Source organism: Lonchura striata, chromosome 4, assembly GCF_050655825.1.
Source record: "Lonchura striata isolate lonStrDom1 chromosome 4, ASM5065582v1, whole genome shotgun sequence".
NCBI classification, from domain to species: domain Eukaryota; kingdom Metazoa; phylum Chordata; class Aves; order Passeriformes; family Estrildidae; genus Lonchura; species Lonchura striata.
The window spans coordinates 51842676-51869701 of record NC_140706.1 but is presented as its reverse complement, the minus strand read 5'-3'; the positions used below and the strand labels follow the sequence as shown (position 1 = coordinate 51869701).

At 43.2% G+C, this 27026-nt stretch overlaps 1 protein-coding gene across 4 annotated transcripts in view; it reads left to right on the top strand.

Annotated features, from left to right (window-relative positions):
* The first annotated feature begins 1786 nt into the window (after positions 1–1786).
* The window catches only part of PDLIM5 (PDZ and LIM domain 5), a 137278-nt gene continuing 112038 nt past the window's right edge, over positions 1787–27026 (top strand). For 2 of the 4 annotated variants that reach the window (XM_077782963.2, XM_085579070.1), the window contains exons 1-2: positions 12538–12587; positions 15390–15525. In XM_077782963.2, the coding sequence (XP_077639089.1) occupies positions 15430–15525 (96 nt within the window). In that variant the 5' untranslated portion in view covers positions 12538–12587; positions 15390–15429. Of the gene's footprint in view, positions 1932–12537; positions 14704–15389; positions 15526–27026 lie in introns of those variants that run through there. The other 2 variants (XM_085579069.1, XM_077782964.2) reach the window with 2 other exon arrangements.

Below are 27026 nucleotides of genomic sequence, written 5' to 3'. Positions count from 1 at the left end.
CAAACAAACACGCAGGCAGCAAATGGAGACTCTCACCCCCTGCCTACGTGGGAGCTTAGATCAAGGAGCAGAACTCCCCCTGGTTTGTATATAAATAGAATTGTATATAAAATCCCAACACCATTAGCTTACACAAATTGTGTATGCCAATCATCCTAAAAATTCTAAGAGATAATCGAACACATGTTTTGCAGTCACTTTACACCTTTGGTGATCTCACCAAAACATGCCAGTGCTCTGCCAAAATCCATTACTCTGTCTGTAAATTTTAGCTATTCCAAGAAGTTTGTGCACCTGATGCAATGTTACTTTTATTAAACCTTCTTGTTCTAGCTCTTTCTTTTAATTTAGTTTGGGTCAAGAGAGGTGTGTAGCCATTGGAATTAAGCTGAATAAGAAGAATGATGGCTACTGGAATGATACACCCAATATCTTGTCCTTAGCTAGAGAAATGGATACTTTCCAAAGATATGGGGAAGGGCAAAAGGCCATAAACTAGTAATTTATTCCTGCTCTTTCAAAAGTTTCAAGAATTAAAGATTATGTTCAATATCACACCTTTTTAAGACAAAGTGATAATATAAAATTATTCATACAATTCCTTTATATTTGATTTCTTCTACAGCAAGGCTACTTATGTTGCACAGCCTTGTTTGCTACTTGCTGCTCATATCACTCAGTCCTTACTGAAAAGACTAAACACCATCCAGAAGCACAAGTGAGGTTGCCTTGTCCCAGCTGCTCTGGAGTTTGCTCCAAGATTTCAGTCTTGCAAGGCTGCCAAAATCCACCCTTAATTTATTCCACCCTCTCTCTGGGATAGGAAAACCCCCCTAAGGTTATTTATCATCAAAAATAAGAAAACATATTTTTGGCCTTAGCACAGCCAGTAGAACATCTAATACTTTCTGTTTCAAAATTTACTCTGAGTAACTCTGCAAGAAGCCCTCCTACAATCCCATGCATAACTTAACACTTTTACAGACATTAATTTCTTTGAAATTACCAGTTTTTTGGAGGATTTTACCAACTTCAGGTTTTTTGCCTTTTTTTTTTTTTCTTTTAGCCATCCCCTTTTCTTGCAGTTTGTTTTATAGCTTACCAGGCAGTCCTAGATCTGATTTTTCCCTGAACTTTAGGGAGATAAAATCTATTTCATTTCTGCAGTCTAGCAAAGGGACTCTTGTATCCAGGAGAGCTGTGGAGTGAGTCTGACAGCACTTTTTTTTTTTTGCTAATATGCTTCATTTTGTCCTGGTTTTCATTCACATCTGTATCCACCTCCATTAAATGAAAAGCTTATTTACAGTCCTGCATATTTCAGGGCTTGAAATAACTATATATGGCTGTTGAACTTACCATTTTCCCACACCACACATTTGCTCTTAAGTCAGACCGTACTAACAGGATCTCAAGTGACTGACTGCAATCCCTGGCTGCTAGAGATGTTCCCAGTTTTGGCAGTCACAGTTTGGTGTGCCCACCTTGCTTCAGCCCCACTAGCTGGCACTTGTGATGAGAGCTGACCCTGGCAACACAGGGACCTGTCCCAGCCCCTGGGTTTGTTGTGCGCCTACCCAGGGATCAGCACAATCCTGACTTCCTAAGAAATCAACGGGAAGGTCAGACAGAACATTATGCAGATGAACTGCTCAAATTCTTGCAGAAAGATGAGTGGAACAGGGTGGAGGAAGTTATGCAAAACTCTGGCTAGACAGACCCCAAAAAAGAAAAAACATAAGCCCACGCCCTCTGTCTGGTGATCCCGATGACTGAGCAACAGTGGAAACATGTTTATTTGCCAAAAAGAGCTCCCCTAGTGCTTAAAAGGAGCTGTGTATACTCATCCCTGTCTTTGTGGTCCTCTTAAGCGCTTGCATCTCCAGTGCAAGGAATGAAAAGCTGGTCAAAATTCGTCACTGGAATGAAATGTAAGTTTCCTGCCATCACTCATCCCTTGCCTCTTCCTTTCTCTACGAATAGATAAGGAGGTGGTTCTCTCCAGAAGGGTTTGTTTGCTTTGTGAGGCATTTCAAGCCGAGTGCCCGAGGCTGTAAGGTTAATGCTGCAGGACGGGGTGTATTGTTTCTCAAGTCAAGTCCTGATTTGTGCAACAAGGAAAAAAGTAATTTCTCATGCTGTTTTCTCTCTTATAAAAAGAGATGGTTAGAAGAGATTTTTTGCCAAGGTTTTGGGGAGACATGGAAAATGTGCTCTGTTCTCTCTGTTTGCAATCAGCCCTTCTTGTATTTTTTCCTTTTAACCAGCTTTTTGAAATAAGTCTGATTAGCCTACTCCTAGCACATATTTTGGATTAAGGCATTGTAAAATGTTTTATGGTGTGTATGTACTGCATGCACAATGTATTATTTTCTTAAATCTATCATAATTTTTTTTTCCTTTGGCACATCCTGTCAGATAAACAGAGATAACTGAATTTGGATGTGAATTTTATGGGTGGAGAGGGAAGGAAAAGAGGAGGTGGAGGGGGAAGGAGCAGCAAATTGTTTTGAAAAGAGCCTCTGGGCTGAAGCCATGCCTTTGTTTGAAAACACAGATATACACCCAGTGACTGCTAATGTTAAAAAGAGCATAATGGCAATAATCTATAAGAAGGCCTGAGTTATAGGTCATGTAGCTATTAATGAAAAGCACCTATGGCTCCCAACTGTCACTTGCCACATGTTGGATTCATGTCTCAGTCCCAAAGGTTTGTGGGATGAGGGAAACCAGCCCATAGAGGCTAATGTGGTAATTCTTGTATGTGCCTCTGTCTCCACAGAAAATTGTCATAATCCCCTGACTAGTCCAGTGGGGAACAAACTGAGGTTAGGTGAGAATTGCTGCCCCATTAGCAGAGGCCTGGGAGCAGTTTGGGGTGAGTGGAGGAACAGGGTCCATGCTTAGGAGTTGGCTGTGCCCCATGGAGGGAGTTTGATATTCTCCCCTGCTGGGCTAGGAGTGGTGGAAACCTTGCCCACAAAAGAGAGGTGGAAATATTTTTATAGCTGCTTGTACTTGTATTTCCCTGGATTATTCAGACACTGCAAAGATGAATGCAGTAACACTTGCAAGTTACTCTGCTACTACGGTGTTGCAAGCTATATGAGGTAATAGAGAAATATTTCATTCATTTCCAGGGACCAGCTAACTGGCCCTTTTCCAGCAGCACTGTAAACTTGTAAAACTGATGGATCAGTTTCCCAAGAGTCTTTATTACCAAGACTTCTGACTTCTCAGCAACAGGAACAGCCTTGTAAACTATTCAAAACATGCAAGATGCTTAAAATAAGCTTGCAATTAGTGTTCCCCAGGGTCTTGTGCTAGACTTCTTTTCCCAAAGACTCTTTTTTCTGTCATATTTAGCACAGGAGAATTGGAAGAGGCTCTCTTGGGGCTTATCTCTGTCAACAGGAAAAGGGCACTTCTAAATTAAATTAAGTGCTACTGCTCCCTTCCTCAAAGGCAAAAAACCCCCACTGCAATGACTAAGTTATGTTTCCAACCAGTTTAAAAAATTCCAAGCATTGGGATGACGGATTTGCCTCCAAAGGGGCTTAGCACAAATATGTGTATAACTGAATTTCAAACATAGTTCTGCATGTGAATTAAACTCCACAAGATGCCATTACTTTTTGACTTTTGCCATATAAAATATGAACTGATGTGTGCCTCACGTCTCTCTCAGCTGTCCTACTTTGATATCCCTGGCCTTCTGTGTCATTAAGACAACCACTTCCTGAATGAAGCCATCTTCCGTTTGCTGGTCTGTGCTCCAGGTACATCATCATTACACATGGGATACTGGATTCAGTTTTCATTTTCTTAAAGGTTGTCTTTAGAGAGATTCTGGTTTTGAAAGTTTAAACAATATTTACATATCTAATGATAATGTATAGAATATACATATTATATAGAATATTTTATAAATACATTTATAAGATATATAACATAAGGCTACACTGGTAAAACTTTTTTTTCTACTATAAAGGAAAAAAAGAATAAAACTGCCCATGCATACTTCTGGATGATGAAGTTTCAGGCAAATAAAAATAAAACAGGAGCAGAAGAACCACGTTGTTCCCCAGCCCTGCCCCTGGGTGTATAAATAGCAGGCCAGGCAGTCCTGTGCCTGAGTGGCTGCTGGAGTTCCACTCATTCCAGGGATCTTTGGACACCTTCTTATCAAAACATAAAGGCTGATGTCACTCCTGCTCTCCCCTGATTTATTTCATGCTGGGAACAGGTAACATGACAACTTCCATTGTCCTTGAATTAGCCACCTACTTCCAGAGGTCAAACAAACAGGCTGAAGGTCTCGAAATTCACTTCAGCTAATTGCTGCCAAAATTCCTTCTTGGCAAAATAAGCAGGGGCTGGAGCAGTCCCGGGTGACAAATGTTCTCCAGAGAGAGGGACACAAACCATCCCGAGCAGGCTAATGAGGGGTATCAAGCTACAGGGCTGGGGAGGAGGCGAAATGCGAGACAAAGTCCAGTGCCAATTTTAAACTTAGGAGCCAGAGCCACAGAAAGTTTCTACTTGATTTTAATAGGCTTTGAAGTTTTGGTCAAGCTGAGCATTAGGACATGGCTGTCAGATTGAATCCTGGAGCTCAGGAAGCTCAGTTTTACACTGGGCACCAGCACGGACTTTTACTTGCTGAAAGCTTTCTGGCATCAACATTTCATACCAGCTTTTTGCTTTTGTATTTTTAGAAACAATATGAGTTTAGACGCAATAGGTGGTGGCTAGAACTTTTCACTCTTCTCCCTCTCATTTTCACTGTTTTCGCCTTCAAGCTGCTTCTTTAACTAGTCTCCAATATATTTTCCTGTCACTTAGCACAGACACTGCAGGTACTGCTGTGCAACCTGTGTCATGCATTTCAACAGGTACACCGTGCCTAAAATGATTGATGTCACCATTCTGCTACTCCCATGTATTCTTTAGAATGAAAGTTTTGAGAATGAGAGGATGGTTTCGCTGTGTTTTGGAGGGTGATTCTCATGCAAAGAGAGGGACATGCAAAGTGCAGACATGTGCCCAACTAATAGGTTGCAGGCACTTCATGTTCCTCCAAAGTACTGTCAGCTCCTGTTTAACCCTAGATTGATTGATGTGACTCCACGTCCCACCTGCAGCTGCACAGATGCTGTGGACAGGCAGCTTATAGAGGCAATTGCATCAGGCCCTGCTTCATTTGCAGTTGTTTATATATAGCCTGACCTCTACAGGAAGAGGCTAGTACGTTTTTCCATATGTGGGTATAGTAAATAAGCTCAGACACCAACTGAGATATCCATAGTTTTGATTTATCCGTTTTAGGTGACCACTTTGCTCATAGGAAGCATGGATGAGAAATACTTCAACAACAGCTTTTTCTTTCTTTTCTGCTTTCCTTAAATTGTCTAAGAGAGTATTATACCCTTGCTTTAAATCCTTAAACTCTAAAATGCTGGTTTCTCCATCTTTCTTTTGTTCCCTATCCTATTTTGAACCAAATAGCACTCTTAGCAACCTGATTTAGTTGAAGATGTCCCTGTTCATTGCAGGAGGGTCAGACTAGATGGCCTTTTAAGATCCCTTCCAACCAAAACTAGTCTGTGATTCTATGACACTGTTGGGTGCTCTACTTCTGCGGCCTTGCAAACATCAGCACAATAACATCCTCTGTCTAAGACATAGTGAAATATAATTTAATACTGGCTCTCTGTTTCCATCTCTGCTCAGACCTCTTAACAGTCCTGTTGCTCTGGTCTGAACATTTCTCCAGACAGAGCTTGCAGCACTTCTGTGCTTTCCTCCCAGCACGGCTTCTTGCTCTTGCCGAAGGCAGACTGTGTCAGACTAACCTCACAGCTGTCCTATCACTGAGGTTATAAACAAAGTCAATGTGTCAGATTTCATTCATCTGGGTTTCTGGACAGCATCTGATGTTCTGCTTCAATGCTTACACTGCCAAAGCCATCATTTTTATGCCAGGTGAGCAGGAAGACTGCAGCAGGGAAGACTGCAACAAGAAGTATGATGCAAAAAGGTAGTTAATGGAGTTTGTTTACATATTTGTATATAATTATATAAATATATGGTTATAAAATTAAAAGGTCTTGAAAGCTTTTCCCGCCTAATGTTCTCACAGTAAACTCAGCGTGAAGACTTCAAGTTTGCTAATGACATTTGCGGATGACAGAAGTTGGGAGGCCCTATCAGGAGGGAGGAAGATCTGAAAAATGTTATGAGAAGAGCAACAATGTAATGGAGTTGAATTCAGAAGCATAGAAAAGAAAAGGACATATATGGATATAATTTACCAGTACACTGAAAATGGGAGAAAAATAGGAAAAAAAAATAATCAAGTGGGCAATTCTCCATTACCTTTGGAGCACTGTTACAGTTTTCTTTGTAGAGGGAAATGCCATTCTGGGACATGTCAGTCAAGATGTTTGGAGTGGAAACACTAAATCCATGGCAGGAGATGACATCAGTAAGGTGTCCTTAGGACACTACACATGATTTTGATGTCTCATGCCCCTGGAAAATACAAATCCGAACAGGTGTGAGGAAAGGCTACTGAGATGGCCAGGAGTGCCACGATCTTTCCTTACAAACGGAGGCCGAGGCAACCTCGGCTTGTTCAGCCCAGGAAAATGAAGGTTGACAGGGGATATGGTTTCTCTCTAAAAATACCCAGGAGTCAAACAGCAGTGAGGGAGAACTATTTAAACCCATATGTGACTAAACTTAGTCTGGAAATAAGATGCAGGTTGCTGGCCATTAAAACAAACAGAGGCAAGAACAGCCTTCCGATGGGAACAGCTGGGACCAGAAAAGCACAAGCACTTCTGAGATGTAAATTCAGTTGGGAAGAAATGCTGCAGCATTTCAGGAAGAAAAGGCTCAGGCTTGATGACTCCTGGATCTATCTATGGAGGGCACAACTATTTCTGACAGCGAGAGGTGCTTCTGTGTACCTGTGGTCCCTTCTGTCCCTCTTGCTCCTCATGATTTATGCACAGAATTTTGACCAAATTTATCAGCACAATGCAGGTTTCAGTCTTCTGGAGGTTACACCCAGATCTATGTGGCAGCCAACCTTGCAAAGCCAACAGGGAACTGGTGTTTCATTAATAAATCATGGCAAAACAATTCACACATAAATATGACACTGTACACACTTGTGTGTGTACAAGTTTGGTTCAAATTCTTAAAATGTGACACTGGTATGTACAAGTTTGATTTAAATTCTTAAAATGTATAAATACAAGCTTCTCTGGTGACTGTTTTTTTCCTGCTGTTGTCCACTGTCAGTAAAGTTTACCAGTATTTTATTTACTGTGGGAATAGCAATTAGTTGATATAATATTTTATGTGGGCAGCAGTTAAAATAAGATCTCCTGAACATGTTCTCTGATCATACTGCTCTCATGCCTGTTTTGTATTTCTCTGGGGGAAAACACCCCAAACCACTCTAGAGGTGGTTAAAAAGGCCTAGAGAGGTTTCTCTGTATGCACAGGTTTTTGTATGGCTTTAACTAAGCAGTTATAAAATCCAGGGCAACTAAGTCAATACAACAGAAAAGATAGGTTGATTTTTCCCCTCCTTCGTTTATTTCCAAACACTATTGTATTGTTAGACCTGTTGATACAGTGGGATGTCCTGCTTTGGATTATGTTTAGTTTTGTACCAGTTCAGTTGTGTGAGCTGGCTGAAGGGCTTTGACTTCAGGATGATGTGGGGTTGTGGTGGTGGAGCCCCAAATGCCATCTGCTGGGTGTCCAGGCTGAGCAGCAGAACAGACCCTATAAAAAGCCTGTGCTTTAGTGAGTGAGTGGTGCTGGTAGAAATAAAGCAGGGGAGCTGCCTGCTCCCCTGCTGTGCCCCCTGTCCAAACCCCTGTGCCCAGCTGCTCCTGACCTGCCAGGCTCTTGGTGCTGCAGCTGGCAGCCACTCTCTCCCTCGCCAAAGCAATCTTGCACCTCTTCTCCCATAGCATTAATTAATATAAATACCTGCAAGGATCTCTCTGAAAGTTTGGCTGTTTACCTGCCAAACCCTACTTAATTGGGATTTGTGGTGGATCTCAAACATAGCTCAAAGACATCACTCAGCAAACCCTTCCTGCACACCTGAGGGACTGTAATTAAACCACACCAGGCCACAGGTTTCTGCATTAACCATTCCTTGCCATGAAAGAAAAGGAAATCAGGGCAGGCAGCTTGCTTCAATAGGTAAGAACAGGGATAATTGAAGGCATTACTCCCATAACTCTGTCAAAAATGGTAAATACGAAGTTTGATTTTTTTCCCCTCTCGGTTTTTCTTCCCATGTATTGCTCCATTTGAAGAGTAGAAGGGGCATGGTCAGCCTGTGGTAGAGTAATCCAGTGGTTAGTTGTTAGTAGCTGAAAAAGAATTTGGAAGAACTGGTTTCAATTCTTTGACAGTTGATTCCTTGTATGTATAAATGTTTATTGCCTCTGGTGACCATCTGTAAAATGAGGCTAATGCCTCACAGCAGGGCTAAGCATGAAACTGTTTAGGCTGTGATGTTCTGAGAAGCTTCTGATTGATTTCAGTCCCTAAAATGGGCCGTGTTTAATGTGATAAGAAGATAACCTTAAGCTTCTGCAAAGGTTAATTGTGTTTCCTGGAATGAAGAGGTTTAGTTGCTGTTTCATTGGTTTGGACACACAAAGTAGAAATGTTTAACCTGTGGCATGGGCTGTGACATCCACACAGGTGGTCCTTCTTTTACTTGAGGAGGAGGGAACAAAACAGATATTCCTAGCTTAGAACTAGGACTGATCAGGCTCCAATGAGTCTGCTCAGTCACTACAAAGGAGTCCAGTAATAAAATACATTTCCTGTTTATGCAATTTTCCAAAATTCTAGAGACACTGTAAATAAGAAGTATCTTATTAGTAAATATTAATTTCTCTTTACAAATAAAAGCACCAATAAATAAAAACTAAAGGAGGCTTGATTAGCTAAAATAAAAAATAAATCAGGGTATAAAAAATACAAATAAATCCATTTATAACATTAAGAGCTTCAAAGGCTAGAGTGGGAAGACCAACACTGTTAACTTTTCAATCTGATGAAAAACGTGAGTTTAAAAGCTGTCTGGATCGACGAGATGGCGAGCAAACTGCTGTCAGAGAGGACACAGCTACAGCAGAAGTAACACAAGAAAACATGTTCAGTGAGAAAACGGGCTGATGACAAGTGGTGAAGATGGTCAGCACGCCTGGAGGGATAACAGGCTCTAAGAGGTGAGAAAAAAAAGGTGACAAGTCAGAGAAAACTTGACCGTGACGGTTTGTTTTTTTTTTTTTTTTTGGCTGACAAAACCGTTCCAAGGTGAATTGGTGGGTGTAGCTGCCCATCTGGCTGGATTCTGAACCTCCTGCCAGCGACCCTGCTCAACCACATGGCTCCTCCCGTGCAAAGAAGTCTTTGGGCTGACTGGACTTACTGCGGTAGACAGGATGCACGAGGAAGGATGCAATTCAGCACAGGCTATCTTTCCAAAACAGGGACAGGAAAAAGAAAAACAGAACAAAACAAACAACAAAACCACAAAATACCAAACAAACAGAAAAATAAAAGTTCTTCCGCAATACCAGTTCTAGGTAATTTGGGCTTCACTGTGACCAAAATGTAAGAGCTTGCCCTGTCAAAAGCTGACTGCAGCCCCTGCTTTTCAGAAACACATAGAAATTATCTAATTCCTTGTATTTTTTGGCCACAGAGCTATCTTGGAACTGCAAATAAGCTGTTATGCTGTAGGGGATATTCACATTTACCTCTTTAGAGAGAGGATTACTTTATGTTGGTGAACACGAGTTATAAACTGAATGTAAATATTTACACTAGCTTTACCTTTGGAAGAAAAGCAAAAGTGAAAGCAGTGCAGTAAAAGCACAGCTTGTAGTTCAATGCTTTAGCACAGAGAAAGGTAATATTACATTAAGTGGTGTTTAATTAAAAACAATTCGACTGTGCATTGTTAATCAGTTCATAATTTATGGGCTACTTTTTAATTTACAAATAGCTTTTTGTACTTCACCACCGCAGGTGATATTCTCTGTCAGTTTTGTAGGGCCCATTACATGGCACCTAAGGCATTTCATTAGCATTTAAACGAGACTTAAGTGCCTGAGTAATTCTGAGATAGGCTGTATCTGCCTGGCTAGCTGACTACTGTATTTAATTAATTTCCAGACGCTTTCCTTCCTTGTTCTGAGGGGAAAATGCAAGCTCTGTCTAAAATCTGGTAGTGGTAGGAAGAACAGGCAGGCCACAGTTCTAGCTGCTGCCAAGGTTTCTTGCTCAATTTACTATCTCTAATTTCGTTATTCATCTTAATGAAAAGCTTTCTCTCAAAGAGGACAATATTTGAAAAGTGACCAAGAATGGAATGATCTTGAGCTAATGTGTTGCCTCTATTTCTGTGCCCTGTGTCTGGAGGCAAAGGAAAACAGATTCATTTGTTACAAACTGAAGTGAATCTTCGCCACAGCGAAGTGATGACGGACTTAAAGATGAGTCTGCCAGCTTTGAGCTGGGAGTGGCACTGACCTTGCTGCAATGGAGCAGATTGCATGCAGGCTTGCCGGGGCTGAAACCTGCTGCAACACCAACCAGCAAAAGTCTCTCTGCACGTTCTTCTTCGGTCATGATGAATTAATGTAATAGTGTCTTGAAGTGCTGCACATGCAAGCTACTTCTCCAACAGGAAAAGCTGAAGGCTTTGAGAGAACTGAAGTGGAAAAGGATGTTTTTCACTAACATGGCAAAGTGCAAAATCAAGCAGGACACAGGCTGTGTGCCCTGGTGAGCTGAGAGCAGATTGCTACCCAGGCAGTCAGCACAGGGACATGCTGACACTGGAGGTATCACATGAGTCACACCGGGACGTGGGGTCCTGCAGCTTTTTCTATTCTAATTAATAGAACAGCTTGAGAGTGACCTACAGCCCTTGTGACACAATGAAAAATCCCTGTGTTGGGTAATTTTTACCTCCATGAATTAAAATCATGTGAGAGTCTATTTGCGTAACAGGGATTTTTAGTTTTGCCCAACTGGAGAGACTTAATAGAAAAAGAGCAGACTAAGGAAGGAAAATTTCTAAAACAGTGGTTTGGCTGCAGTAGTGGGAGGTTTAGATGCTTTTCTTTTGAGATGCTGTTTGAGGTGTGTTTGTCCTACTTAAAGACACACAGCTCAGTGGGACACTGTTAAAATACCCTTGTTAAGGTTTGCTGAGCCAGGGCTCAGAGGATTAGACAGGCCCTGGTTTCATGCACACCCAAGCACCTAGAGCACAGGTCTTCTAACCCAGCATCAGCTCCAGTCTGAGGGCTCTTGGTTGGGGTAGCCTGTGGGAGCAATGGGCAGAGTAGGGCCAAAATCACACTCAAGGCTGTGCAAATAACAATAAAACTAAGGGACAGTGCCCTAGGCCAGAGGGGTGAGGCAGGGCTGTCTATTATGAGGACTGTGTGTTGTGTTGGATGGTAATAAGAATTTAAAGCTTTCTTCTGCATTCTTTCTCCACAGTTTGAGGAGGGTGCTGAAATCGTTTGAATCGTACTGACAATGATACTGTTAACTAGATGCACATTTCTTTCACAGACATTTTTACTTGTAATGACTTCTTGTCGCACATGAAGTTTGGCAGGAACCTCAAGCCTCCCCAAGCTGTGAGGTGCAGCTGGATGTGACTCCCAAGTGCCACTGTTTCATCTTTGCCCTATACCTGCCTCTCCCAAGGCAGTGGCAGTGGCTGGCGCTGGCTGGCGCTGGCAGTGCTGTCCCAGCCAGCCTGCCCCGCTCCATGGATTCCCAGCTGGACACTGGGAAAGAATCAGTCCTGTAACAATCTGATCAAGCATCACCTTAGAACCTGGTTCGTTTAATGGATGCACTCCTCCAGTGAGGCTGTGCCAGAGACCTTAATTTCTGGCGGATCCCTTCCAATTTCGGAGCTGAACTTATGCATGGCTACTCCACACCTGTTTGTTCTTGTGCCAGCCTTCTGTCAGCCTCAACAGCTCTTCTGCCTCGCCGCCGTTCCCGCACTTTGATGTCCTCGGGGGAGGGGGTACATCCCTATCATTTCTCACGCTACTCCACATTAAATCAGCCAAACTCCCTCTTTTCGTAGGCTGTCCTGCTCCGCTTCAGGCTGCCCCCGCAGCCTGCCCCCATCCCTGCCCGGCACCGCAGCTCTTCCCTCAGGGCGGGCACAGGGGAGCGGCCCCTTCCCGCTTCCCTCGCGCTTCTCAGGTGCGCCCGCAGCTGCGTGTGCGTAAAGCAAAGCGGGGCCAACGTGAGCGCTCCCCTGCTAAAAACAAACCAAAACAAATCAAACAGCACAGCAAACCTGCGCACCGCGCGGCCTTCCCGGCCTCTGCCCCGCTCCGCAGCCCCGTCCCGCCGCGGCCGGGCAGGGCTGGGCCGGGCCGGGCCAGGGGAGGAGCGGCGGGAGACGGAAGTGAAAACAAGAGCGGGGGCTGGAGCCGCCGCCTCGCAGACGCGCTGCGCTGTCCTCGCCTCTCCGCGCTGAGCCGCGCCGCCGGGTGAGTGCCGCGGCGGCCAAAGCGAACAGAAAAATAACCAGGGGGGGAATCAGGCTAAGAGTCAGTAGGCTGGGCGCGGTTTGTAAAGCTCCGCGGTGCTTGTTTTCGTTTCATTTATCTTCTGTAAGCAGGACGCGCAACTTGCCGCGGTGGCCGAGCGCCCGGCCGGGGTGCCGAGGTGCGGCGGGGGCGCGGCCCGGGGCAGGAGGGCAGGCAGCTCCCGCCCGGGCTGCGGGACACCTGCGGGGCTCCTCGCCCCCAGCCGTGCCCGTAGGGCTGCTTGGACACAGGCTCCGGTGCGTCCCGCTCCCCGGGCTTTGTGGCACCCGCGGGGCTGCACGCCGGGCGCCCCTGGAGCGGGTGGAGCCGAGACCGAGCGCTCCTGCGGGGAGTTGTGGTCCCCAGGCTGCGCTGGCCGTGGGGCTCCTCGCCCCGGGGAGGTGGGCAGAGCGGAGTGCGGGGCGTACGGGGGCGGGAGGGCTCCTCTGGGCGCTGCGGGCCGGCGGCTCAGCGCCCTGGCGGCGGCGGTGCGGGCCGCCGTTCCGGCCGGGAATTTGAAATTCCCCCTTCCAGACGCAGGTCCACTAAGCGTTTGATCGTCTAAAGGAAAGTTGCACATTTTCACCCTTAGCTGGTTTGTTTGCACAACGTTTGTTTGTTTGCTCCGCACGTGAATTTCATGGTTCGCGGTGTTTTGCTTTAGCTATTGCCTTGCCATATTATGACATTTGTTAAATAAAATTTGGAGCGAGTCTTCTTTGTTTGCCGTTACTTCCTGGTGTATCTGTCAGGCTAGAGATGCAGATATACCAGAATTAAAGGGATGAGAAAGATGAGTGATGCCGAGTGTGATGCACGGTAATTCAGAGTGCAGTTTCTTCCCTCCTATTTCCAGTTGCTACAAATGAAAAAGAATGGTATCAATTCCTAACAGAATCCATTATTTTTCCTGGGTCTGTAGCAGTAACTAGTTGATGCTCAACTTCAATAAATAAAAAAAAAAATCTACACAGGTGCTTTAGCTTTCAATTGCCAGGTAAAGCCTGCTCACCTGTGTGAAACAACTGCACTGTATGCTGGTCAGTAGATGTGGCTTGCTTTTCTGCAGTTTTATATTTTAGAGTGACCTGTCACTGCAGTGGATTTCTTTTAGCGGGAGTGAACAGAATGTGTATTTTTATGCAGGAAGAAATCTGTGACCAATTCAGATCCTCTTTTTAAAAGAACTCTGTGCGTAGGACAATTTAACAGCTTAGTTCTCGTTGTAGTGGTGAGGAAGCCTCTTAAGAATCCTAGCTCAAGCTTGGCGGGGACTTTTCTTCCTCTTTAGCGACAGGAGAGCTCATTATTGTGTGCATCCCCTGTTGTTCATTGATGCTTGTCGAGGTTTTTAAGGGTGGGTTGAGTCAGCGCCTGGGGTCAGAGCTGCCCGTTTGCTGGATGCTAGCAGGCAGTGGTGGGTTGGGAATGGCCCAGTTACGCAGGCACCTCTGGTACAAGCTCCAAATTCTGCTTCCTAATACATACATATTTATATCTTGTGCTGCCTGATGCCAGTAGCCCTGCTCTGGTTACCTGAGTGGCCGTCGGTGTGAATAAAGCTCACTGTGTGATTTAGGAAAAAAGTGTGAGCAGTGGATCTCTGCTGCTTTGGGAGGTGAACCCAAAAACGTGCGTTGTGGATGACTTTTTTGGGGGGTGACATCGATGCATCGATGGGGGTTGTGCGACAACCCTGCTCTCATGTTCCCTCATGTTCCTCGGGGGTGGGCTGCATTTGGAAAAATCCTCCGCCTCTGAGAAACTAACGTGGCGCCCTGCAGCGTGCGAACAGCCAAAACTGGGCTTTTCAGAGTTCCGTGGGGTTTGCAGCCGCCTGCTGCTGCTTGCCTGAAGGTCCACCTTAAATGTCCCTATATGAGTATGGAATCTGGCTGTGCCCCGGTGTAGTCTTACACCAGCCTGCCCTGGTGTGCTCCTGCCGGGCTTCAACTACACAAAAATAGACGGCATCCACTACCTAAGATGTCATTGTAACATTACTTATCTGAGGTGGAACTGAAGCCCTTATCTTTGACGCTGAGCAGCGCTTAAATATCTCTGTTGCCTTTTAAAGGTAATTTGTCGGATACATTTTTGGAGAGGGAGATGCGTGGGTTTTGCTTCCTCAGCATTGAATTATAACTGTGGATGTTTTGCTTTAGTTCACAGCTTTCATTTTTAGGGTTGGTTTTAATATCGGACTCATCTGTGATATTGTTCTGCCACTACGAAGCTATGCTGTAAAAATAAAAAACGTCACAGGGATTTTATTTTCGTCTGATTAACTGCAAAGTTGTGATGCTTTTGGCGTTGTTGTATTTAGAAATAAGCTTTGAGCTGATGACAGGGCAGCATATGATACTAATTTTGTTAGAAATGAATGTGCTAGTAGTGCTAATGTCTTCCATACTTCAGTTTAAGGGATGCTATCAATTCATGCTTGTCTCAATATTGACTTATTTTAAGCTGGTCTTTCATGCTGGATGGTTTTACCACCGCTGCCCCACATGGTGTTTTGCTAGTAAAAAGCAGTTGTCAAATATTTTGGCGGCAGCAGTTCTCCAGATTCTGTTTCTTCCTAAGCTATGGAGGGAAACAACATATAGGGAATAAAAGCACAAGTCATGACAGACCTGGTGTGGGGTTTTTGGCTGTTTTGGGGGGAGGGGAATATAGCCAAAGAAAGAATGTTTCCAAAATTGCGGACAGTGCCTTTTGTTTTTATCACCTTTAAATTAAAACTCTAATCCTCTTCTGCAGGCATCAGTTCTTTGGATTTGGTCCTTGAATACTAAACATCATGAGCAACTACAGCGTGTCTTTGGTCGGGCCGGCTCCCTGGGGTTTCAGGCTTCAAGGGGGCAAGGATTTCAATGTGCCTCTGTCTATCTCTCGGGTAAGTGTATTTGCTTTTTTTCCTGCATGTGGGTATCTGTTATGCTGTGGCCAACCCACAACCTTCAGACAAAGCCATTAATTATAGACGCTGGGGCTCCACTTGCCCTGTGGCATGGAGGACCCCATGGTAGGGGTCGGGGAGGGAGGGATAGAAAGGGGAAAATAAATCTGTATTGTATAAAGGCTCCAAGAAAATTAGCTTAGGAAGGACTTGTTCATTTGAAATGGTTGTTTTATCTGCATTTGTTTATTCAAATAACAAAAAAAATTGCCCTCGAATTCCCTTCCCTGTTCCCACCCAGAAAATAGAGATGTAGAGGTTGAAGGCTGACAGGAAACAAGCAATTTACTTTGCTGGGCTGAGCCTGTGCATTTCAAATGGGAAGCAGTGGGGAAAAATCACTCGTGTTGCACTTGTTTATTCAGCAGCTTTTAGCTGCCTGAGGATCTTGTGGTGTCTGTTATTACAAATCCTACCATTTGTAATAAAAAGGTACTTAAATGACAGTAGTTGTAAATAGCAGTTCATCAATATGTGCCTCAGTGAACGTGCCAGTTTCTCATGAGTGTTTTATAGAGTATGTGCTCTGAACTGGTATTCAAAGGATTTGAGGAAATAAGTCAAAACAAATACGATCTTTGTACCCAGCACTGTCTAACTAGTTTCCTACTTTAAAACTGTGTTTTCAGGAAGGCTTGTCTTTCACTGTGGGCTAAGTTTCAAAGCCTTTTGCAGATGCCTGAAGTACTTTGCACATAAAATATAGGGACAAACTTCTCAGTATTGCATTTCTAGGATCACTGGTGAAGGGACTGGCTTTTGATGGCTCTGTACCCTGACACCTTTAAATCTGATTAGCCAGGTGGAATAATTTATATACAAATGGCCCCTCCTCTGTCAACAGCTCTCCTCTCCCTTCTGCATTTTCATGGAGTTTAATGACAAAGATGAATTATTTTCTACACCTGTTGGGATGGCAGAATTGATACTGCCTTGGGACATGGAGCAGGTTTCTATTTGGGTTTATGTATCATGGTGATATTTTTAGCTAATCTTAACTAGTGTTTCAAACCCTTCCAGTTTGTTTAATCTTGGTTTATCTTATCCACTGGTGGATTATGCTGGTGAAATTAAAGTACAACTTGGCTCTGAAAAATTCTTTTTATATGGCTAAAATAGATTGGAGATCTGTAGAAATGCCTGTGTGCTGATTAGGACAGTTAATATCTGAGACAAGAAGGGGTTGAAAAGCAGTTTATTCCTGGATTGCAGGGACTTTAAAGCTGAACTGTAATTCAGTTTCTTGTTCAGTAACTGGCTACTTGCACACTTATGAGAAATTTGAGCTGGGGATGTGGATGGCACTCTACTGATTTGATGGTGCAGGGGCTTTCATGACAAGGATTTATAAAAGCACAGGGTCCTTGTGCATGATACTGACGAGCAGTTAAGCACTACAGGCAGTCAGCCATGTGAAACAATGAGCTTCAGAAAGGGTAATACTTTTTTGTATAGACCTCTGTTATCCTGGAGATCTAGAGTGCAGTCCTGCTGTAAGCAGGCTTCCCATCTAAAAGAGGAAACATATGTTGGAATTAGCCTAGACTACAACTTTATTGCAGGAATCAAATTTGCTGTTGCATGGAGTAGCCTGGAGGAATTGGCCTAAAGAGCTACCTATAAAAGCCTCAGTTATGGGATTCCCTAATGACAAATGTCAGTGCCCACAGGAGCAGAACATAATGAAAGACAGGGTCTGGAGTGGTTTTGGAGCTTTAATTTGTGCATGGGTGGGGAAGCACAATCTCCACTTCACCTCAGCACCGCTCCTGCGCTATGTCTTCCTACTTGCAGTTAAAAGTATGCAAGTATTAGACTGCCTGGTGCCTTTTTTTTTTATGTCCCCACCCCTCCTTTGGATCAAAAAAAAAAAAAAAAAAAAGTTTGGTTCTGGTATGCCAATCCAGCTTTGGCCCGATAGTTTTTAGTGGAAGAATTCAACACCCATGTTCCTGGTATGCTAGAACACTGTGTACAATTCACATCCCTCCCCCACCACCCCCAGTAATTATTTTCCTGATGTAGCATAAATTCCTTCCTGTATCTGAAGGCTGCTAATTAAATTATTTTAGCAAAACAGTAATGAGACAGCATAATTATGTTCCTTGGCAAGGAGCACTCTTTGGTTTTGTTTTTAATTTGTCCTCTAGATGCTGAAGATGAATGCTGGGCTGCTGAGGGCTAATTTCCTGCTTTAGTTTAAACTCATTGAAATTAGGTTTAAATAAAGTGTAGTTTATGAAACACAGAATAGACTGGTTTCTAAATATGTTTATCTGAAAAGTTAATTTCTTCACTAATGATTTGAACAAATTAAGATCTCATAGTTCCTCAAAAAAAGTTTTTAGTAAGTTGCTTGAGTTTGAACAGGATACCAGGATACAGTTTAAATGGGTGTATTCCTTGTTGCCTCTGTAGGGTAAAATCAGCCTGTTTGGTGTCCTTCAGTTGAAATTGTATACAGTTTAAACGGGTATGACCTGTGAGAGGTTTGGATACATGTTCCAAATGTGTCCTTGTTGCCTCTGTAGGGTAAAATCAGCCTGTTTTGTGTCCTTCAGTTGAAATTGTTATGGTCAGCTAAGGTTAACATTAGTTCAGGGGTAGCATTTGATTTTTCATAAATTGGTATATTGTAGACTAGTCAGAACTTCATGACCAATAGCAACAGTTATTGCAGGGTAATGTCAATCACTTTATGTAGCTGGGTGCTGTGAAGTTGTTATGTTTAATTATACAGCTGTACACATTTCATGGGGAGCAATAGTTGTGATGTTGGGGTTGCTGTGATGTGATGGTTATTACATATAGCAGTTTAAGTATATGCCATATATGCACACAGATTTGTATCCATACATAACATGTGTACATTTAGGATATATGTCCATACAACATGAATGCATGTGGCACTTGTTTTGTGAACTTTTATCTGGCTGGACTTCAACAGGGTGGCTTTTCCCAGTCCTCCTCCCTGCCTGGTGAAGGCACTTGTCTGAGCCCTGCAGAGTGCCATTGCACAGGTCAGGAATTTAACACCGGGAAGCACAGTGGTGGGAGTGTGATGGGCGGTATGGTTCCCATGAAGCAAGGGCCTGTGGGAAGGAAGTTACTCTGAAAGCAATAAGGGCTGAAGGGTGGGTTGAGGTTTATTAACAGCCAAGTGTTGAAGTGGCTCAGGCTGCCACATGTAAGTGTACTGTAGGGCTTCCAGGTAGTTAATTCTGAAGTGGCATTTGTGTAATGAGAGCTTGCAAACTGTGAGCAGCTAGCCTGCAGTGATGAATACAGAAATTGCTAGAGCCCAGGTGTGCAAACTTAGATTATTCTGAGTTGCTGTTCTTACTGTTTCCTCATGGTGGTTTACGTTAATTAAAGAAGCAACTGTTGTCCTTGTTCTTTCAAGACCAATGATGCAAAAATTAAAAAAAAAAGGAAAAGCTAGAGGAGATAACAAGATTTGTTTTTGCAAGAGTTTATTCTCATTTGCTAGAAGAAACAGATGTGGTTTTGGAATATTGCTAGGTAGGATTCATGAAGTGGCTCTCAGGTGTGCTAAATTCTGTATTAACAGAATTTGGGGTTAATCATATCTACAACATCTATATTATTTAAGTGTAACACAGTAGCTTTTAAAACTATCTATACTTCTTTCGACATTGAATTAATATTATATTTGCTTTACTTTTTGGCAAGTTGATTAGTTCCCCATGCTTCTTTAACAAAGCCAGAATAATCTCAGTAAGCATGACTAATATTAGAACTGTCAAAACTGCTGTCTTCTGCAGATTGAAATAAATGGTATTTGGTATTGATGCTGTATTCATTGTTTTGGGATGACCTGTGAGAGGTTTGGATACGTGTTCCAAATGTGTGCTTGAAATGTTAGTAGCCTATAAAACTTTCTGTGATGTAGTCTCTTAAAAGTACTTCTCTCTGTTTCATGGCAATATTTATGACTAGAAACAAGGATATAGTCAAGCAAGGCTGCAGTTTGAAGATTATCATAGTCTGTAGGCAGTATATATCCTCCCACCTAATGCAAATACATAATCTGTTTTCCTATATTTAAGTTACTTTCTTGTTGAATCTTGGTGACAAGTTTAGCTATTGTTTTTCAGAAGATGTTTTGCTGTTTTTCTCTTGATGTAGGAATTAAATGGAATACAGTCCTGTTGAAATGCTCAACCTGACTGACAGCTCTGTTTTTCTACTGCAGCTTCTTTCAGTGTGTTTCCCACACTGCCAGCTTCTTTCTGCTTCACTGATCACTTTTCTTCCTCAAAATACCCAAAACAAACAAACACCAGTCCTGCCTCAGAAATAACCACTTGGTTTTGCAGCTTTCTCAGTTTTCATTATTTCAGCTGTTTCATGGATGCTTTTGTGTTGAAGTTGCAAGCTTATAGTTGACAGAAGACTAATGATGATAAGTTTGTTGGCAAGAAGTGCACTCAAGGAGTAGGTGGGAGAGCAGCCCACCTTGGGATGAAGTAGGCAATGTGCAAGTACAGCACATCAGCTGCTCAGTATTCATCCCACATGAGCATCCTGATGTTCTTTATACTGGTGTTGGGAGGTCATTAATATATGCGAAAATAGTGAGAAGACAATAAAGGAAAATGATGTTTTGAATGGACCTGGAGCATATCAGCTTTGACTAGAGTCTGGCTGAGCCTCTTGCCCTTGCGTTTGTGTGAGTTATTTTATTAAGCTGTATTTACAATTTCCAGTAAAATCAAGTTTTGTTTAAGTATGAAATAAGTTATTTTAATGGAGGGCCGGGGAAATAGTCTTTCATGCAGGTATGTGAATAGGAAAGAAACACTAGAACTGCTGGCCTGGCCAGTGATAATTGTGTCAGTAATTTTACGCTTCATCCTGGAAGCTGCTGAGAGCTCCTAACTAAACCCTAGCTGTCAGCTGCTGGCATTGGTGTGCTGGGTTGATTTGTTACTGGTTGTGATGGTTTGCACAAAATGCAGCTGGAGATGCATTCCATTACTGCAGCTGAGGTGGATTGGGAACTGGCTGAATGGCAGAGCTCAGGGTTGTGATCAATGGCACAGAGGTCAATTAAAGGACTGCAGCCAGCAGAGCTCCCCAGGAGCCAATCCTGGGTCCAGTCCTGTTAAACTTATTCATCAGTGACCTGGGTGAAGGGATGGCGTGTCCCCTCAGCAAGTTTGCTGGTAGTAGAAAACTGGGAAGAGTGAGTGGCTGACACACAAGTAGGCTGTGCTGCCATTTAGTGAGATCTGGTCAGGTTGGAGCACTGGGCAGAGAGGAGCATAATGAAGTTCAAGAGAACACTAATACAGGGTCCTGCACCTGTGGAATAACAAGCCCATGTGCCAGCACAGGCTGGGGACTGACTGATCTGATGGAGAGCAGCTCTCCAAGAAGGTCCTGGAGGACAGCAAACTCTTTGAGCCAGCAGCGTGTCTTGGTGGCCAAGAAGACCAGCAGTATCCTGGGATGTGTTAGGAAGAGCAATGTGATTCTGCTCCTGTACTGAGACCTGGTGAGGCTGCATCTGGAGTGCTGTGCCCAGTTCTGGGCTCCTCAGTACAAGAAAGACAAGTAAATGCTGGGAGCTTCCAAAAAAGGACTGTGAAGATGATTAGAGAACCGGAACATCTCTTTTTTGAGGGAAGTCCAAGAGAATTGAACCTGGAGAAGACAGCCTGTCCTCAGGACAAGGGACAACAGACACAAACTAAAACACAGGAAGCTCCATCTCAAGATGAGAAAAAACTTGTTTATTTCAAGGGTGACAGAGCACTGGAACAGGCTGATGAAACAGGTTGTGGAGTCTCCTTCTCTGGAAATACTCAAAACTCACCTGGAGGCAATCCTGTGCTAGCTGTCACAAATTAGCCTGCTTTAACAGCAGGGTTGAACCAGATGCTCTCCAGACATCTCTTCTAATCCCAACCTTTCTCTAATTCTTTAACTTCCTGGCACAGGTCAGAGATGCTGTTAGACATCACAGCCTGTACCTGCTGATGCTGCTCCTGGGGCAGCAAATGCTGTATTTTACAGGAGCTATCAGTGCTTATGAAATGACTGGGATTTGCCAAGATACCAAGCAAGAATTGTTATTGAGTTCTGTTTAATGTTGTTTACAAGATGTGGTTTGTATATTTTTCAGTATATTTTTCAGAAATGAAAAATATACTGACAATGACAAATGAACTACCAGTGCCAAAGTCTATACTCTGTGCACCAACTCCTGAAGGAGCAGAGGTTTTCCTTTGGATAATTACAAAGTTCCCAGCTGCACAAATGGTTTAATATGAGCAAGTGTTCTGAAAGGCCCAAGAGTACTGGTTAGTGCTTCAAATTTAGTGTAGTTGCAAGCAAGAGCCTTTAGAGAGCTCCTCAGTTTAACCTAAAGATGGAGAGAGAGATCCATTGGTATGGATGTAATTTCCTGGCTGCCTCTTGTCTCACTATGGTTTAACATCTTTGTGCTGAAAATTGGAAAAAGGGCTGTTTCCTCTGACCATTTGTTTTCCTTCCCTTGTCTGTTCTGCTGTGTGGTTTAAAGGATGGTGTGTGGGCTTGGGAAGAAGGGAGGGCATGGGGGAGAAGCGCTGTAAGAAAAGTGTCTGCATCTCGTTCTGTTCATGACAGCCTCTTCAGACTGTGTAGGAAGCTTATTTAAAAAAAAAAAAAACAGTTCCTCTGCTGATGTCATTCCACCAAAGGTGAAGCTGGCTGTACTGGGAGAAAAAGGAACCAAAGAGTTTGTAGCTGAGGGTTGTCTGATGTTATATGTGAGCACATTCTTTTTACATTAAAAAATGCTGGTCCTTCTTTTTTCTCTTATAAGTGACAGTTTACTTACAGTATGAGTAATATAAGCTAAATATTTCATGATGGAAAACCGAAAGTATTTCTTTGCAGTTTCTATTTCTCAAAGATAGATGTAGTGAAAAAAATAAACTCTGATTAGATGTTCAGAGCAGATGCAAAATTGGCAGTCCTTCCAGAGGCCAAAAAATAGGAGCATTTACTGAATAGTAACTGCAAAATATGAGACATGTTTTCTTTGCAAGTATCTTGCCCTGGAGGCCTGACAGCTTCTGTCGACTTCCCCACCATTTGGAGATGCTATTTTTAGTGTAACTGTTTTTCTCATTATTCATTGGCTGATGGCTATCAAAAGGCATTGTGAGAAGAGACATGGTGCTGAAAGGATTGTTTGTTTGGCTTTGGTATAGAGCCAGGAGATAACACTGTTGGCTTTTTTTTTTTTTAATTATTATTTGTTTTGACTTTTTAAGAATAGATTTCATATGTCACCAATATAAGGGAAAGTGTTTCTCATATGAGAAAGCTGTTTCTCATATGCCCAAGGCAGTGGAAATATGGGAAAGGTGATATGCTTCCTGCCAGTGGTCATAAAAAATGAAAATTGAGGCTGAGGTTAGTTTGAACAAATACAAGGAACAGAATCATTGAATCATTTAGGTTGGAAAAGTCCTATAAGATCATCGAGTCCAACCACTAACTCAGCAGTGCCAAGTCCACCACTAAACCATGTCCTGAAGTGCCACATCTACACATCTTTTAAATGTTCCTAGGGATGGTGACAACACCACTTTCTCAACCGCTTTCTTAGGCAGCCTATTCCAATGCTTAATAATCCCTTTGGTGAAGAATTTTCTTTGTATCTGATGTAAACCTCCCTTGGCACAACTTGAGGCAATTTCCTCGTCCTGCTTGTTTGTTGGGAGAATCTGACTCTCACCTTACTACAGCCTCCTTTCAGGTAGCTGTAGAGAGCAATAATGTCCTTCTAAGCTTCCTTTCCTCCAGGTCAAACACCCTTGGCTCCTTCTGCTGCTCCCCATGAGACTTGTGCTCCAGACCCTTCATCAGCTCCCTTGCCCTTTTCTGGACACTTTCCAGCACCTCAGTGTGTTTCTTGTCATGAGTGGCCCAAAACTGGACACAGGACTCAAGGTGTGGCCACACCAGTGATGAATACAGGGGTACAATCCCTTCCTTGGTCCTGCTGGCCAAACTGATTTTGACACAAGCTGGGATGCCATTAGCCTTCTTGGCATACACTGGCTCATGTTCAGCTGCTGTCAACCAGCACCCCCAGGTCCTTTTCCATCGGGCCATTTTCCAGCCACTCTACCCCAAGCCTGTCGCATTTCGCAGGGTTGTTGTGACCCAAGTGCGGGAACTTTTCCTTGTTGAACCTCATACGGTTGGCCTCAGCCCATTGTTCTGTCAAGCTGGTTTGCTTCTGCAGGTGGCTGTTGGAAGAATAGAGACAGGAGAGATGGAGGCCACTGCTAAGGCCTGTGTTACATGAGTTTGTATGACTCAAGTCTTTAGGGCAGTGACAGCAGTGAAAATATGACAGAAGTACCTCTTCAGGTTCCTTTGCTATGTGAGGTCCTCAAGCTGAATTTGCAGAGAGAGGTACTATCTTAGAAGAGCTGACATTAATTCCCTCCCTCTTCCCATTTATTTGCTTCTTTCATTGCTCACCTTTCAACACTGTCAGTTACTCGGGTGGTGTCCCATACCCAGTAGCTTTTCATCTTTTGTCACTTCAAGACACCTGTGCAGTTTTGTGTAGCTGCTTGGGTATGCTATCCCAGGTAGAGAGGTAGTATCGGGACAAAATGACATACTATAAGTTGATGATCATATCATGATAAAAAAAGCAGATTAATAAGTGCTGCACCAAAAACTGTACACCAAAACTACTGAGTAAGTAGCCACAGAGCACAGAGACTTGTAGACCAAAATTTCAAGTGGAATAGTCCATAATATTTTACCACTATGGATTAATATTAAAGTTTTTTTCTCATTTTGAGTTACTTTTTTATTTGAAACTTCAGCTTAAGCAGTTAAGCTTAGTAGATGTAAATGCAAGAAATAGGTGAAAGTATTTGAACAAATGAACTCTTGCAACTGCTGTCAGCTGTGCCTGTAGCAAAGCCCTAAAGTAAAATGTAATGCCTTGTGTGAAGTCCCATAGGCTAAAAAGTAGATCTTGCCAGGTCTCTAGTAGTCCTGTTGGAAAGGTCAAATGGTTTGCATGTTAACTGGATATAAAAGAAGTTTGACTTATCCTGGGCTATATTAAGGAATGATCTAACTCAGTATCTGTTTTTTTCCCTGACAAGTAATAAAACGATGTGAAGTACTTGCCCTGGGAAGGCAACAGAAACTTTTATTTTGTGCTAATTATTTAATAGTTCTTTTAAAGATCTGACTTAGATGCTAAGCCTGGATTAACATAGAGTACATCAATTTCAGGAGGATAAGAGTCCCTGTTTATGTAGCTTTTGTATTTATGAATGTAATTGGGTTATGTTTAATTATTCTTGCACCCAAAATTTATTCAGGTTGTGGAGAAAATTATCCAAGTGTCTCTAAGTATGATGCTGTATTGGTAGCAATATCATTTGAGATTTTTTTTAAAGAAATTCTTTAGAGCCAAGACAAAATGCTGTAAATATAAAAAATGCACACACAAAGGTGTATTTTTGTTATTAAAGAGATTGTATCACTTTGGTGGAAACTCCAGCTATAGGACATTTTGTTCAGAACCCTTGAAAAATAAAGGCAGCTCTGCTGTGCAAAAGCTCCCTCTGCCAAGCGGAACAGCTCAATCTCAAAGTTTATACTGCATCTGCTATTAAAGATTTTTCTATTTAATGTGCACCTTATATATGATGAGACAGGTGTAGTTTTGAGTCCAGTGTTTTCTACTACTTCTTTTTGTGGTTCTAGATTTTGCATTACATTGTGAAAGACATGGGGTGACAGGTTCATGAGATTGTTTGACTACAATTTGTATGTGTATCTGAGCGATACCTTCTGTGCTAATTTTCTTTACCTAATGCCTTTAAAAGGAGGGCCAAAATCAAAGAAAAGCAAACAAAAAAGTTAGAGGAGATTTACAAACCACAAAGCTTGTGGAAGTAGGGTTGGCTTTGCTTTTATTAGACTGATAAGGAAATGGAAGCTTTGTAAAGCTTTAAAGATCAAAGACATCTTGATAAATTCATAGACTCACAGAATGGGTCTGATTGGAAAGGACTACAGTGTATCTGCTGGTCCAACCTCCCTGCTCAGTCAGTGTCATCCCAGAGCACATGGCAAAGGATTGTGTCCAGATTGTTCTTGGGTATCTCCAGTGAGGGACACTCTGCAACCTCTCTGGGCAACCTGTTCCAGTGCTCAGTCACCCACACAGTAGAGAAGTTCTTCACATTCATGTGGAACTTCCTGTGCATCAGTTTCTGACATTGGTGAGGTCCCCTCTTGGTCATCTCTGCTTGAGGCTGAACAGGCCCAACTCCCTCAGCATTTCCTGGTTTGAGAGGTGCTCCAGTCCCGTAATCTTCTTTGTCATTCTCCACTGGACCTGCTCCAGGAGCTCCATGTTTCTCTTGTCTTGAGGAGCCCAGAACCGGACACAGCACTCCAGATGTGCCTCATCAGGACTGAGTAGAGGGGCAGGATCACTCCCCTGGATCTGCTGTCCATGCTCTTCCTAACACAGTTCAGGATCCACTTGAGCCTCTTGGTTCCCAGGGCACACTACTGGCTCATGGATGCTTGGTGTCCACCACAACCCCCAGGTCCTTCTCCACAGCAGATCAGTCCCCAGCCTGTGCTGGTGCATGGGGTTGTTCTTCTCCAGGTGCAGGACCCTGCAATAGCCTTTGTTGAATTTCAGACAGTTCTTGTGTTGGCTTTCTGTAGCTGCTTATCAAATCAGTGTTTTGAATCTAGACCAAATGAGAGTGTTCTTTGCCTAGTGTCTAAGGCAGTATGCTAGCAATTGTTTAGAAATGAAAAGGCAACTCCAAAAATATATATTCAGGATATATTTAACCCTTGGGGGATGGTGCACTAGTTCTTCGTGGGGGACTGATTGTTGGAGTCATGACTTGATCAAGTGTAATGTAAATAGTCATCAGGGGCCACAAAGAGCCTTGGAAAGGAAGCACTAATGGTTGGAGAGGCATCCTACCTGGCTGACTGAGTCTTCCTTAAATCTTAATGCCCAGAGGTGTGAGGAAGGTCCCCCTCCGCAAATATTGGCACTCTCAAAAGTGGAAATAAGTGCATGTAGTACCAAATAGTCCTCTTGGATGTGAATTAGCACAGCCCCCCCCATCCCTCCCCCCCCCACCCCCCCCATCAGTGCTACTCACTGGCTGAAGAAGGCTGGTGGAAGAATACCTGTGCTTGCTTTTTCATGATGGAGCTTAATGCCAACTCCACAGATGAAACTCTTCCTCCATCAGTGCCCTAAGCAGGGATAGTAGGTGGGACTGGTGCAGCAGAGGTTCTCTCATCCCAATGGGCTTGGCCACAGGAACTAGGTCTGCTAGCACAGTGGTGGCAGATACCTGGGGACAGTACAGGCCAGAAGTGCCGAAGCCAGATTTGCT